General features: G+C 39.4%; 1 protein-coding gene across 3 annotated transcripts in view; it reads right to left on the minus strand.

The window, feature by feature from the left end:
* Positions 1-5,783: 5,783 nt before the first annotated feature.
* Positions 5,784-14,504, minus strand: part of SLC25A12 (solute carrier family 25 member 12) — a 111,314-nt gene continuing 102,593 nt past the window's right edge. For all 3 annotated transcript variants that reach the window (XM_007965355.3, XM_073019813.1, XM_073019814.1), the window contains 4 exons: positions 12,821-12,959; positions 9,109-9,267; positions 8,891-8,981; positions 5,784-6,894 (listed from right to left, as the gene is read on the minus strand). In XM_007965355.3, coding sequence (XP_007963546.1) covers positions 6,693-6,894; positions 8,891-8,981; positions 9,109-9,267; positions 12,821-12,959 — 591 coding nt within the window. In that variant the 3' untranslated portion in view covers positions 5,784-6,692. The remainder of the gene's footprint in view (positions 6,895-8,890; positions 8,982-9,108; positions 9,268-12,820; positions 12,960-14,504) is intronic.

Here is a 14,504-nt window from a genome sequence, read left to right on the forward strand (position 1 = left end):
TGCAAGAAATTATTAAAGGAAGTCCTATTGTCTGAAAAGAAATAGCAGTAGTGTTTTAGACCATTTTATGCTGCCATAACAGAATGACACAGATTGGGTAATTTATAATGAACAGATATTTGGCTCACAGTTCTGGAGGCAGGGAAGTTCAAAAGCATGCATGGTGCTGGCATCTGGCAAGGACCTTCATGCTCCATCATCCCTTGGTGGAGGGCAAGACAGGGTGAGAGCAAGAGGGGCCAAACCCACTTTTATAACAAACCCACTCTTGTGATAACCAACCAACTACTGAGATAAATATGTTAATCCATTCATGAGGGCAGAGCCCTCATGACCTAATCACTTCTTAAAGGTCCCACCTTTTAACATTGTTGCATTTGGGATTAAATTTTCAACATATGAACCTTGTTGGATACATTCAAACCATAGCAGATGGTAACTCGAATTCACATGAATGAAAAACACCTATAAAGGCAGTACATAGGTAAATGTAAGACTACATTTTTTTTTTATCTTAATTGATTTAAAATACAACGGCAAGGAACAGTAATTATAAAACTTTACTGTGGGGTTATAACATATACAAATGTAATATATATGACAATAGCAAAAGGAGGAAAAGAAATGGAGCTATATTAGAGCTACATTTTTATATTTTACTGGAACTTACTGGAATATATTTTCCAGAATTAATATTAATCAGTACATTGTGATAAATTAAGATATATATTTTAACCCCTAGATAAATCACTAAGAAAATAACTCCAAAAAATAGTTAAAACAAAAAACTTACAATGGAACACTATAAAATATATATTTTTAACACAAAAGAAAGTAAAGGAGAAAGAAAGGAACAAGAAAAAAAAGAGACATAGAAAATAAAACCTGATTATCAAAACCAGTGAGTTCAGCAAGGTTGTAAGATACAAGATCAACATCTAAAAATCAGCTGTTTCTCTATATAACAATGAACAATCTGAAAATGAAGAACATTGCATTAATAAAAACATCATAAATAAAATATTTAAGGACTGGGCGCAGTGGCTCACATCTGTAATCCCAGCACTTTGGGAGGCCAAGGCGGGCAGATCACAAGGTCAGGAGTTCAAGATCAGCCTCACCAACATGGTGAAATCCCGTCTCTACTAAAGATACAAAAATTAGCTGGGTGTGGTGGTGTGTGTCTGTAATCCCAGCTACTCAGGAGGCCAAGGCAGGAGAATCGCTTGAACCTGGGAGGCAGAGGTTGCAGTGAGCTGAGATCACGCCACTGCACTCCAGCCTGGATGACACAGTGAGACTCTGTCTCAAAAAAATAAATAAAATATTTAGGGATAAATTTAACAAAGAGGTATTAGACCTGTACACTGAAAAATATAAACATGGCTGAAATTTTAAAGATCTAATTAGAGATCCCAAGTGTGTGGATTGGAAAACTCAAGATTGTTAAGATGGCAGTTCTTCCCAAACTGATCTATAAATTCAGCAAAATCCCTATCAAAAAAAGAACAGCTGACTTTTTTGAAGAAATTGACAAGCTAATCCTAAAGTTTATATGGAAATACAAAAGATCCAACATAAGCAAAACAGTTTTGAAAAAGAACAAAATTAGAGGATTTACACTTCCCTATTTCAAAACTTAATGTGAAGCTACAATAATCAAAATTGTGGTACTGTCTTAAGTATAGTGATATAGATGAATGGAACAGAAATGAGGGTCTAGAAATAAACTCTTACAGGCATTGTCAATTTATTGTTGATTAAAGAACACCAAGGCAATTCACTGAGGAAAGGATTGTCTTTTCAAGAATGGTGCTGAGGTTGGACATAGTGTCTCACACCTGTAATCCCAGCACTTTGGGAGGCCAAGGAAGGAGGATTGCTTGAGGCCAGGAATTTGAGACCAGCCTGGGCAACACAGTGAGACTTCATCTCCACAAAAAGTAAAAATAAAAAAAAATTAGTAATTGGACAATTGGATATTCACATACAGAATATGAATTTAAATCCTTACTTCATACCATATACAAAAATTAACTCAAAATAGATCATAGACCTAAATGTAAGAACTAAAATATTAAACTTCTCAAGGAAAACAGAAAACCTTCATGACCTTAGTTTAACCAGTTTTTAGATGACACCAAAAGCATGAAATTGAACTTAATAAAAATGTTAAGCTTTTGTGCTTCAAAGGACGCCAATAAGAAAACAGATTGGGAGAAAATACTTGCAAATCTGATATAGGACTCACATCCAGAACGTATAAAGAACTACTACAACTCAATAATAAAAAGACAAACCTCAATTAAAAAATAGATAAAAGATTTGAAGAAACATAGATACCTATAAGCACATGAAAAAACACTCAACATTAGTTATTAGGGAAAAGCAGTTAAAACCACAGTGTAGTATCACTTCACATCCACTGAATAGCTATAAGAAGATAGTCAATAATTAAGTACTGGTAAGGATGTGGAGAAACTGTAACACTCATCCATTACTGGTGGGAGTATAAAGTGATACATTTTACATTTAGAGCATGATATCAATCCACTAAAATTTTATTGTGGTGATGGTTATGTAGCTCTGTAAATACCCCTTCAGTAAAGCTGTCAGAAAGAAAACTGTACTGCTAGACTAACTTCCAGTTTATTGTACTGGAACAAGTCAGACGATACCAGGAGGAAGCAATCAGATAAACAATGTGAGACATTCTGTAAGACAACTGGCTTCCAATGTTATGAAAAAACCGAGTTATATTCCCACATACCAGAAATGACATTTCCAAAAAAGATATTTATAACGGTATCCAAATGTATGATGTACCTAGGAATATATGTAACAAAAGATTTACAAGACCATCTTGGCGATTAATAAAATTTTATTAAGACATTAAAAGGACTTAGTGATATATCATGTTCATGGATTGAAAGGCCCACTGTGATATAAATTCTCCCAAAATAGCTTATAGATTCATTGCAACTCCAGTCAAATTTTCAATGTGTTTGGTATTTTTTAGTGAAACGTGATAAGCTATTTCTAAAATATATAAAGAAGAGCAGAGAACCAAGAAGAGCCACAAGCTATTGATGAATAACAAGGACGTGAAAGGACTTTGATATATCAAAAAAAATTTTTGAAGATGATGGAGTAATGAAGAGGGTGTACATTAGCAGAGGGAAAAAAAATATAATAAAGAGCTCATAAAAGATCTTTGCATATATGGACAATATACAACAGAAAAGGCACTTCAAAGCAATAGGACAAGGAAGTTGTTTTTTTTTTTTTTTCCCAATAAACAGTGCTGGCACAACAGACTAGCCTTAAAGCAGCAAAAAAATTACCTCATACTATATGTTGAAGATTGTTCCAAGTGGGATGACACCAAAATGTGAGAGGCAAAACTACAAAGCATGTAACAAGAGAATATTAACTATATTTTTAATGTAATGATTTAAAAAAGTGAGCTAACCATACAGGAAAACTATTGATATATTTGAAGATATTAAAATTAAAATGTTAATATATTTTATAAACACTGTGAAAAGACAAGCACAAAGTGGGAAAAGATTCTGCAACACAACTCTTAAAGGAGTAGTATCCAGAATATATAAAGAATCACCTCCAAATTAATGAGAAAAATGGTCAAACTTTAACATACTTCCTTCACCAAAGATGAAATCCAAATGGCCAAAAAATATATGAAATGTGCTCAGCCTCATGAACACCTTTCATATTTTTTCCATATAAGGAAAATGGTCATTTAAACGACAATGTGATACCATTATACATCTACCAGATTGGGGTGGCTGGGGGAAAGCCAGTACACCCTGGGAAGAATGTAAATCAGTACAAGAATCTCTGGGAAACAGTTGGCATGATCTAGGTTCCACGCTTATGTATATGTCCTTTTAAAGATGCAAACTCCAGAAGACATGTTCAAAATATCCATAGAAGCACTGTTTGAAATATCCCCAAAGTGGAAAAAATCCAGATTGTCCATCAAGAGTAAAATGAAAAAAGTATATGTAATACATTCATACAATGGAATAAACACACTATAGCTACATTCAGTGATAAGGATGAATCTCATAATGCTTAGTGAAAGAAACCAGTCTCAAAAGTGTACATATGATTCACATAAATTCCAAAAACAGAAACTAAATATGGTCTTTAGAGACATATACATGAATGGTAAAACTGTGAAGAAAAGCAAAGCGAAGAGTAGGGATGATGTTAAAGTGGACGGCAGGTTGTGTTAGGGAGGGACATATAGGGAGCTTCTGAGATGTTGGAGATGTTCTATTTCTTTACCCGGTGGTCATATGGTATGCACATTATGATATGTTAAAAATATATGTGTGTGTACATATCTGTTGTATACATGCATACATGTTTCACGTACTTTGTCTATATTCCACAATAATATACAAATGACCAGTAAATATGAAAAGATATTCAATCTTACTAGTAATTAGAAAAATAAAATAACCATGATCAGCTCTCATGATTTGCTGAAAATGTAAAAGACTGATAATATCCCTCTTCGCTGAGGTTGCAGAGAAATAGGCATTCTCATATGCTGTCAATAGGAAAGTAAATTAATAATTCCTTTTTGAAGACCAATGTGGCAATATGTATAAAAACGTAAAGCTTGTCTTAAAAGTCTTCAATTCCAAGTATCTATCCTAATGAAATTCACATGCACTCAAGATATGTGTACGAAGATGTCTGCCATTCACTACAGCATTGTTTGCCGTAGTGAAAAAAATGAATAAATATCAATAAGGGGAGATTTATGAAAAGTATTATAACCCATACAATGAAATACTATGCAGTCATTAAAAATAAAACTTTATAAACTGACATGGAAAGATATCGAAAACACAAGCAAGACACAGAATAACACACACACAGCATAATCCTGTTAAAATATAAATATGTACATATATTTATATAGAGTTATGAAAAACAGACTACAGATTCATGCTGTAACCTATTAGCAGTGATTACCTCTGGGCCAGGAAGTGGTGGAGGTAGAAGGAGGGTAAGCGGGACACTTTCCCATCTTACTCTAGATACATACATAGGATTCTTTTATAATCACATATCCATGGACTACTCATATATTCCTAACAAGTGGTAGTAGCAGAACAACTGTATTATATTATTTGTTCCATTCCTATGAGATCAATCTAACACATTTGAAAATAACTTGCTTTCAAAGCTAATTCTTTTGTTCCTGGAGGGCCTTCAAACAGCCTACAGTTGTGGTCACAGGGCTGTCAGCCATCAATCAAGGAGCCCTGTGCAGGATACTAAGTAACTTGGTCTGTCTCCAGGCTCGCCTCTTGAAAATATCTGCATACATTCTCATATTCCAGCTTACTGGCAGTAGCAATGTCTTCCAAGAGCACTTTGGTAAGGTAAATAAATTCTGGTGATGCACATCAAATCACATCCATATCAAAGTATAGATGTGGCTGTCAAGATGCATGTTTAGATCCAAATTAGTAATCACGCCTTTGGTGAGTGACTTTTAGAACAGTTTGCATTTGGATTCCAAAGTAAGAACGTAGACCCCACTAAATCACCATATAGAGCCTTTCTTCTTTTTCTTCTTCCCTCCCTTCACTCTACGCTAGCCCTTTCTAAAACTAATTTTTCTATTTTCTCTAAAGGTGGAAGAAAGGGCGAACCTGATCATGAGATTTTTGGAAACAGTAGTCAATCAGAACAAAAAGCATTATCAGTATATTTATGAAGAAAAATCAAACTACATGTACACATTTTGGTGTGCATTTTATTTTTGACTGGAATCATATCCATATGAAGGAAAACTGTGGAAGTATCCTTTACTCTTTTGAAAGCTTGGCCTTTGCCTTGCTGTGTCAAAGGAAAGCAAAACTAAGCCAGTAATGATGGAGATATCCCTGTTTCTATATGCACACTGACAGAAGAGGAGCTGCCTAGGAAATGCTTTTTGATTGATGAACAGAGGAGGGTCTACACACACATTAAAATACAAATGGAAACATATCAGCACACACAAGTCATTAGCCTGGTCCTCTGGCATCCACTGGCATGCATCTTTCCAAAGTACCACTTATTCAATGGTATCAGCAATATGTCTCATTATGCCTTTTATCAGCAAATACCTTTTTATTCCAGAATGGAAAACAAACTAGGAATTAAATACATCCAATATTGATGCTTTATTTCCATAAGTCACCAATAAGAGAATGAATTTAATTTTAATACATTTATTTTTGTGTGATTCTTAATAAAACACTTTCAAAACATTCTGTACATTTCAAGCCACTCAGAACCGCATTACATTTCTACAAATGTGATTTGTTGGGATGAGGTGCCAAGATGTCTCTGTACAAAGATGTACAATATGTACAATCACTGTAAGTGCAAGCTGTGCAAAGCAGAGTCTAGAACACTAATTCATGCCAAGGCTTACAAAAACATTTCAACACATAAGACTAAAGCTTGAAACAGCATTGTGGTTTTTTCCCTGGGCAAATGATTATTTTATAAACAAGTATATGTATATGTCATATAGAAAGAATAGTTTGACTCCTCAGCTCAGTCAGCACCATGCAGCTGACTGGATACATTACAGGGCTGCTCTCCTAGGCCTCTTTCTTCAAGGTGCCATTTTGCCACACTCAACAGTTGTCTCATCACTGAGTGGCTGCCACTGCTGCCTTTGGCTGAACCACAGCAACACTAGGAGACTTAAATTTGGGGAGATAAAGGCCAAATTTGTTTTCGATGCCTGCAAACGTGGCTGTGGCGAGTCTGTATCCACCGATGTGATCAGGGTTGGCAGGAGGAAGGTCTGCAATGCGTGACTTAGGTGTTGGTTCTGAACCAGCGGGTTTGCTGTTGACAGAAAAAAAGCCAATGGTTAGCATGCTGAAGGTGGATGAGGGCAGCTTACAGCTGGACATTCTCGGTCTGACCCATGTGCCACAAAGAAGAGTGTGTGTCTCAACTATTTCCATGGCACCTGTGCTGCATGACTAGAAACAACAGTCATGATTTACGGCTGCTTTGACAGCAACTTATCTACATATCTGATTTACAAGAGAAATGGCCTTATTTCCAATGCTTGTATACATATATAAACAGATCCATAGGAAAAAAGTCAGAAGAAAAGACATTCAAATATGAAGATTCTCTGGGAAGTAGGATTATGGATGATTTTTTTCTTTTTTCTTTTTGTAAAGATGGGGTCTTGCTATGTTGTCAAAGCTGGTTTCGAACTTCTGGTCTAAGCGATCCTTCTGCCTTGGCCTCCCAGAGCACTGGGAGGTGTGAGCCACCACACCCAGGCTGGTTTTTTTTCTTTTATGCTTTATGGTTTTCCAAATTTTCTGCACTTAGCATATATGAAAGTAATTTTTAAAGTATATATTTTTCTTTTGACATAACTTTAGAAGTTAACTTTTTACATAGTAGACTCATAAAGATTATCAATTAAATTATTTAAAGAGAAATAGGCAGGGCACGGTGGCTCACGCCTATAATCTCAGCACTTTGGGAGGCCAAGGCAGGTGGATCACGAGGTCAGGAGATAGAAGCTATCCTGGCTAACACGGTGAAACTGTGTCTACTAAAAATATAAAAAAAAAAATCAGCTGGGCGCGGTGGCATGTGCCTATAGTCCCAGCTACTCGGGAGGCTGAGGCAGGAGAATCACTTGAACCTGGGAGGTAGAGGGTGCAGTGAGCCAAGATCGCACCACTGCACTCCAGCCTGGGCAACAGAGCGAGACTCTGTCAGAAAAAAAAAGAGAGAGAGAGAGAGAGAAATAAATAGCTTTAGTTCTTTTACAGAAGATGAAAGCATGGAAAAGCCTGAAGCTTCACATTTCTACAATGCAACTGTAAGACTACTGTTCTCACTTTTTTTGTATAGGTCCCTCCACTTGATCCAACAGCTGATTCCATATATGGCCTTTGGGCACAGAGGAGTTCACAGGCTTCTGATGTGAGGACTCAGGAATGGTACTTGGTCTTCTGCTAAAAAGCTAATAATTGCTTGCTTTGGGTACAACTTCCCCACCCAGAAAATTCAACTAATAATTCCTCTTCTCAGTGCAAGCTTCAAATGATAAACTTTTAGAAGCCCAATTTCTGGCCTACAGCTCACTAGTGATTATATCCATGGGCAAAATCTCTCTTCAAGCCTATTGGTTTTTCCAGTAAATTAGCTTCAAGAACATCTACACCTAACTAATAATAAATTGTGGCGAATAATGAAGTATCAGAGATGCAAAAAGGCTTGGGACTTTGAAAGAAAATGCACAAAAGTGTTACTGGTATACATTTACATTACTTCTGTGAAAGGGCCATATAATAAAATCCAAATAATGAGAACACCATGAAGTTCAGTATTTGCTTATGTGAAAAAAGACAATTATTTACACAGCATTTTAATCTGCTGCCTCCTGGCTAGGCACGGTAGCTCATGCCTAAATCGCAGCACTTTGGGAGGCCAAGGCTGGTGGAGTTCGAAACCAGCCTGGACAACACTGCAAGATCCCATCTCTATAAAAAAGCACAAAAATTAGCTGGGTGTGGTGGCACGCCTCTGTGATCCCAGCTACTCGGGAGGCTGAGGTGGGAGGATCACTTGAGCCCGTGAGGTTGAGGCTACAGTGAGCCAAGATCATGCCATTGCACTCCAGCCTGGGCAACAGGGGATATCCTGTCTTTTAAAAAAAATTTGCTGCTTCCCTAAAATCCCCCATTAGCTTATTAAAGGTTCTGTCTTATCAGTTTTCTAAGAGTTGCAACAATGCCTTTGTAGACAGAGCAAACATTTGTTTTGATTTTAGTGATTTCTTTGTAAAGGAGTTGAGCAGCTGACTTACAGGCCTCCAAAATCAATGTAAAACCACCGCTGGAGAAGTTCATAAGTGACCAAGGTAACACCAAACTGGGGAGAGGATCGAAACACTCGAGCTGAAAAACAGAAGCAGGGGCAGGGGAGACTTAAAGCCAGAACAAATGTGGTAAAGACAGCCACTGAGTCACAGGGGAGGATGCCAGAGCCAGCCAGCTATTCTGTATGGCTCCAGCCCCTGCCTACCTGCAGCCCCTTTCCAAAATGCTGAGGGCCCTTCTTCCCGGAGAATCTTCCTGAAACAGTCGATGACACCACTGTATGTCGTCTGGCCAGCGCGGGCAGCCACCTGCAGTCTTGTCTTGATGACATCAGCAGGGGTCACCAGAGATGCAGCTGGGACACCTTTCAGAAGAAAATTACATTTATCTAGAGTACCTTATAAAAGATAGGAATACTACTAACATCTACTATAGAGTCTGCAACTTCAATCACTTGAGCGGAACTCAAAACTCTTTAAATAGATGTCTGGCCACTAATGGGAAAAGGACATAGAAGCCTATTAGCTGTTTCAATGTGATCAGTGGAAAATTATTTTTTTTCCGAATTAAAAAAAAATCACTCTACATTGCATGATCCCAAATAACTGTGAAACGAAAAAAAAAATAGCAATATTAATAAGGCAATTCCCAAGTGTTCTCTTTCAGTTTCAATTATTTTACCTCCTTTTTTTCTTAAATAAGATACAAGTATTTTTTATGTATAAAAAAAGGATAATGTCATTTTAGTGAGTCACTAAATGTATCTGACACCAAACTACTGTTTTTCCTGATTCTTGTCAACTGTAGTGTGGGAGGTGAATATCAATGCTCATAATCACTCGCTTGTTTGAAGGGCTACCTTGAGAGTTAACTGTGACTCCTTTCAGACATGCTTACATGACAAAAGTCATTACAACTGGAGCGAGAGGTGGCCAGGCAGCCAGTTAAGAAACAATAGGGGAGCTGGTCAGGGAAAGGCCCCTGTGCCCGAGCTCCCTGGGGTCATGTTGAGATTGATCAGCAGCAGGACACAAGACGGATTTCACAACCACACCTTTTACTTATAAAATAAAACGGAGAGCAAAGGAGCAACATAATCTTCCCCAGGGGAAAGAAATTCAGTTTGGCCTGAATATCATTGTATCCTCACTAGGCAGATGGAGCTGGCAGCCTTGTAGGGGGTTCTGCTAGAGAAGAATGCAAATACCTCCCCTTGGCATGGCCTTGCACCCTATTCAGATGAAACTAGGTAAACTGCCTGCCTTTGGAGACAGACTTTTGAATGTTCTCAGTTCCTGCTAGCAAATCTTGACTGGTAAAGATTAGAAAAAATAATTTCATTCTGAAAACTGACATCAAATGTCTATGGGGAAAAAGTTGCTGCTGACAGTTCCATGGAAATATTTAGTTGGTTCAGTCAACCACTGGCAAATGCCTGTCCACAATTAGACTCTTCTTCTCTGGCTGTTTTTTGTTGTTGATTGGGAAGCACAGGGAAAAGCCTGGAAGGCAAATGTTGCCCCCATTTAAAAGTAGGAGACTGGGCCAAGTGTGGTGGTTCACGCTTGTAATCCCAGCACTTTGGAAGGCCAAGATGGGTGGATCACCTGAGGTCAGGAGTTTGAGACCTCACATGTACAGCCTGACTTTTTTTTTTTTTTTTTTTTTTGAGACGGAGTCTCACTCTGTCGCCCAGGCTGGAGTGCAGTGGCACGATCTTGGCTCACTGCAAGCTCCGCCTCCCAGGTTCACACCATTCTCCTGCCTCACCTCCCGAGTAGCTGGGACTACAGGCACCTGCCACCACACCCAGCTAATGTTTTGCATTTTTAGTAGAGATGGGGCTTCACTGTGTTAGCCAGGATGGTCTCAATCTCCTGACCTCGTGATCTGCCCACCTCGGCCTCCCAAAGTGCAGGGATTATAGGCATGAGCCACCGCGCCTGGCCTCAGTCTGACTCTTGAGTTAGGAAGGAGCTGACTTGGAAAAGGAGAGAACCAGGTGTCCTTGGCTGCACCAACACTCCGAAAAGACAAAGGAAGGAAGGGGTGCATGTTTGCTCTCTATACAACCAGTAATGAACCATTACAGAGCTCAGTGTGGCTCTGACCAGCTGTGCTGGCCAACATGGTGAAACCCTGTCTTTATCCAAAATACAAAAATTAGCCAGGCATGGTGGTACACGCCTGTAGTCCCAGCTACTTGGGAGGCTGATGCAGGAGAATCGCTTGAACCCGGGAGGCAGAGGTTGCAGTGAGCCAAAATTGTACCACTGCGCTCCAGCCTGGGTGACAGAGCAAGACTCCGTCTCACCAAAAAAAAAAAAAAAAAAAAAAAAAAAGGTGGGAGACTGGTAAGTACCAGAAAGGGGCTGCTACACACAACTCACTGCCAAGACTGAGCAGGTAACTTTACTGGCTTTTAAACACAAAACTTACTGAAATTACCACCGCTAGGGGAGAAAGGACTTGCTGGGCCCCAGGTAAGGGCGGTAAGGTCCCTGGTGCCGTTTCTTAATGATCACAAGTCATCCCTGTCTTCACAAGCAAGGACAACAATGTGGTCCATCCCAACACTCTCAGGCCCGCGGGCTCCTGCCACACACCAAGCACAGCACACTCCAGGAGCTGCTCAGGTTGCCCCGATGTTTAGCCAGAGCCTCCAGAGGAGAATGAGCCCAGCAATGAAGAGCCACACAGTGAACATAAGCCTGGCTGGTCACAGCCACACTGAGCTCTGCAATGGTTCATTACTGGTTGTATAGAGAGCAAACATGCACCCCTTCCTTCCTTTGTCTTTTCAGAGTGTTGGTGCAGCCAAAGACACCTAGTTCTCTCCTTCTATTCCAAGTCAGCTCCTTCCTAACTCAAGAGTCAGGCTGTACCTGTGAGGTCAGAAGGAAGCATCTTAGTACGTCCCTGCTCGTACAAGGCTCCTCTTTCAAATGGAATCTCTTCTGTGCCTAATTTGGTATCTTAGATGAGATGAAGGTTTTCCTTCATGTTATTGACATTTATTGAGCACCTATTACTACTACACTGGCCACACAGGAAAGGAAAGGATGAAAAGAATGAAACTCTTGCCCTCAAGAAGCTATTAGCCTAGTACAGAGGATAACACTTATGCAAATAACTATTAATAAAAGACAAACTGTTTTTGTTTTTTTTTTTGTTTCTTTGTTTTTTTGTTTCTTTGAGACAAGCTCTCACTCTGTCACCCAGGCTGGAGTACAGTGGTATCATCTCGGCTCACCGCAGCCTTGACCTCCCAGGCTCAGGTGATCCTCCCACCTCAGCCTCCCGGGTAGCTGGGACTACAGGCACGCACCACTATACCTGGCTAATGACAAAGTGTTAAGGGTTAGAAAAAGTACAAAAATTGAGTTCAAGGTGGTTTGCTGAGGGGTACTGCTTACTTTGGTCTAATGAGGGCAATGGTAGGAAAAAGAGGGACACCTTCACGACAAAAGCTCAATTTTGGGCCAAACCATGTAGATTCCAATATACAGAGAAAGTAAGAGCATGCTAGATCTGTGCATAAGCATGAGATACAGCAAAGCAACTGATCTGAGGAAAAACTTTCCCACCTTAATGCTCAGCTTGGCTGTACTCAAGGTTTCAGGGGCACAGGAGACTAAGAAACATGTTAATGATGAAAGACCAATTTAGATGGGCAGATCTAATTTGGCTCTGAGTTGCTAAGCTGCATTAAGCTGTTTATCCACATTATGCAAATGTAATTAACTCTCATCAGAATTACAGCACATCCCACAAAGGAGAAAAAGTGATATTTAAACTAAGTCAGGTACAAACAATAATCCTTCCAGAAATAAAAGGGGAAAGTACGTAGAGATTCTGTACTTTTTAAATAATGGGAGAATTCTTGCAGTTAAAAAAAAAAAAAAACTCGTAGTTACCTGCCATGGCTCCAGCTGCAAGAAGATTTAAACCTCCCACATGTCCATTTTCATCAGCCAGAAGTAGTTTGCAATGAGCATAAACAGGAAAATAGATTGCAGAGAAGGGAATGTCTCGGAGGAAACACGCTTTGGCACCCTGTCACACAGTGAGGAAACAGTGCAAAACAGTGTGAAACTGAGTATGAATGCCCAAATGGGATCCATGTGACATTTTTCAGTGACAAGCCTGAGGTGTCCCTCAAACAGCATTAGAACTGATGTGCAAGGGAAATGGGGGAGGTGGGAGATGAGTGGGGAATAGGGAAATCCGTATATCTCAAAGCTTGTGAAAGCCTGGTGAATCCTGCAGTCCTAGAGTTAATAACTGGGTAATGATACTATCTGAAAACTAAGAACTTTCTGGCATTTTTTATATAGATTCAGGGTTTTTAAAATTAATTAATCTCTTACTATGGTAAAAACACACAAGATCTACCCTCTTAAATTTTTACATCAGGTGAGAGTCCCCGCAGTGCCAGGTAAAAAGCTAGCAGCAGTGGTGAAGGAAGGTAACTACTCTAGAGCAGGGGGAAAAGAAACCCAAATCTGCCCTCCTCATTCCCCATGTCCTAAATATCAGACAAAATATTTTAGCAGCAGATTTCCACAGAAGTAGAAAATCATTACCCAGGGGCAGCTTGTCCCAATGACTGAGGTCTCAAAGAATACCTCTCTCAGCTCTGTCAGAAGCCCACACCATTCCACTACCTAGCTAGGCAAACACTCCACCTTGGCGCTTATTTTTTTAATGACTCTGTTTTATTCTTCTTCTTTTTTTTTTCTGAGACAGGGTCTCACTATGTGGCCCAGGCTGGAGTGTAGTGGCACGATCACAACTTGCTGTAGCCTTGACCTTCTGGGCTCAAGTGATCCTCCCACCTCAGCCTCCTGAGTAGCTGGGATGACAGGTGTACACCACTGTGCCAGCTAATTTTTTTTTTTTTAAAGTAAAGACAAGGTCTAGACATTTTGCCCTGGCTGGTTGAACTCCTGGGCTCAAGCAATCCCCCTGCCTCGGCCTCCCAAAGTGCTGGGAGTGCAAGTGTGGGCCAGTGCTCCCAGCCCTGGTTTTTTTTCAAAAAGACAAACTCAAACACTGAAAAAAGAAAAAAAATCACTAAAGGATAATACAGAGAGAAGCAATATTAATAAATTCATCTCTCAAAGGGAATTCAAAAGGGATGGAAATTGGGAGTGGGGAGGAGGAAGCAAAAATGTGTATGAAACTCTCTTGAGACAGGCATCATTGTTTGCTGGTCTCCAGAGAACCCTGTAGCTGTGTGATTCCAATCTAGAGAATTTCTAATTTCTAATTTGCAGTTACAGAAACAAATTTACACATTTCTGCAGTGATGGATCTATATCAGATGCTGTGGAAACACAGTTGTCTATGGTGGCTAAATTTACGTATTCCCCTTACACGAGGCAAAGGAATGGAAAGAAATACTCTTCCTTGTTTAAGAAAAATAATAGCTTCTGCTCCATTACATCTGATCTGTAATGATGGGAGTAAGTATGCCCGCAGGGAAGGAATCTGTTGACTGGCATTTTGTTAAAGTACAGTACACTCTGTTGTTGTTGGTTTTTTTTTATTTTTTTTTTCCTAAATGGAATTCATTATTGACAAATCCTACCACTTAAC

This window comes from Chlorocebus sabaeus, chromosome 10, assembly GCF_047675955.1.
Source record: "Chlorocebus sabaeus isolate Y175 chromosome 10, mChlSab1.0.hap1, whole genome shotgun sequence".
Lineage (NCBI taxonomy): Eukaryota > Metazoa > Chordata > Mammalia > Primates > Cercopithecidae > Chlorocebus > Chlorocebus sabaeus.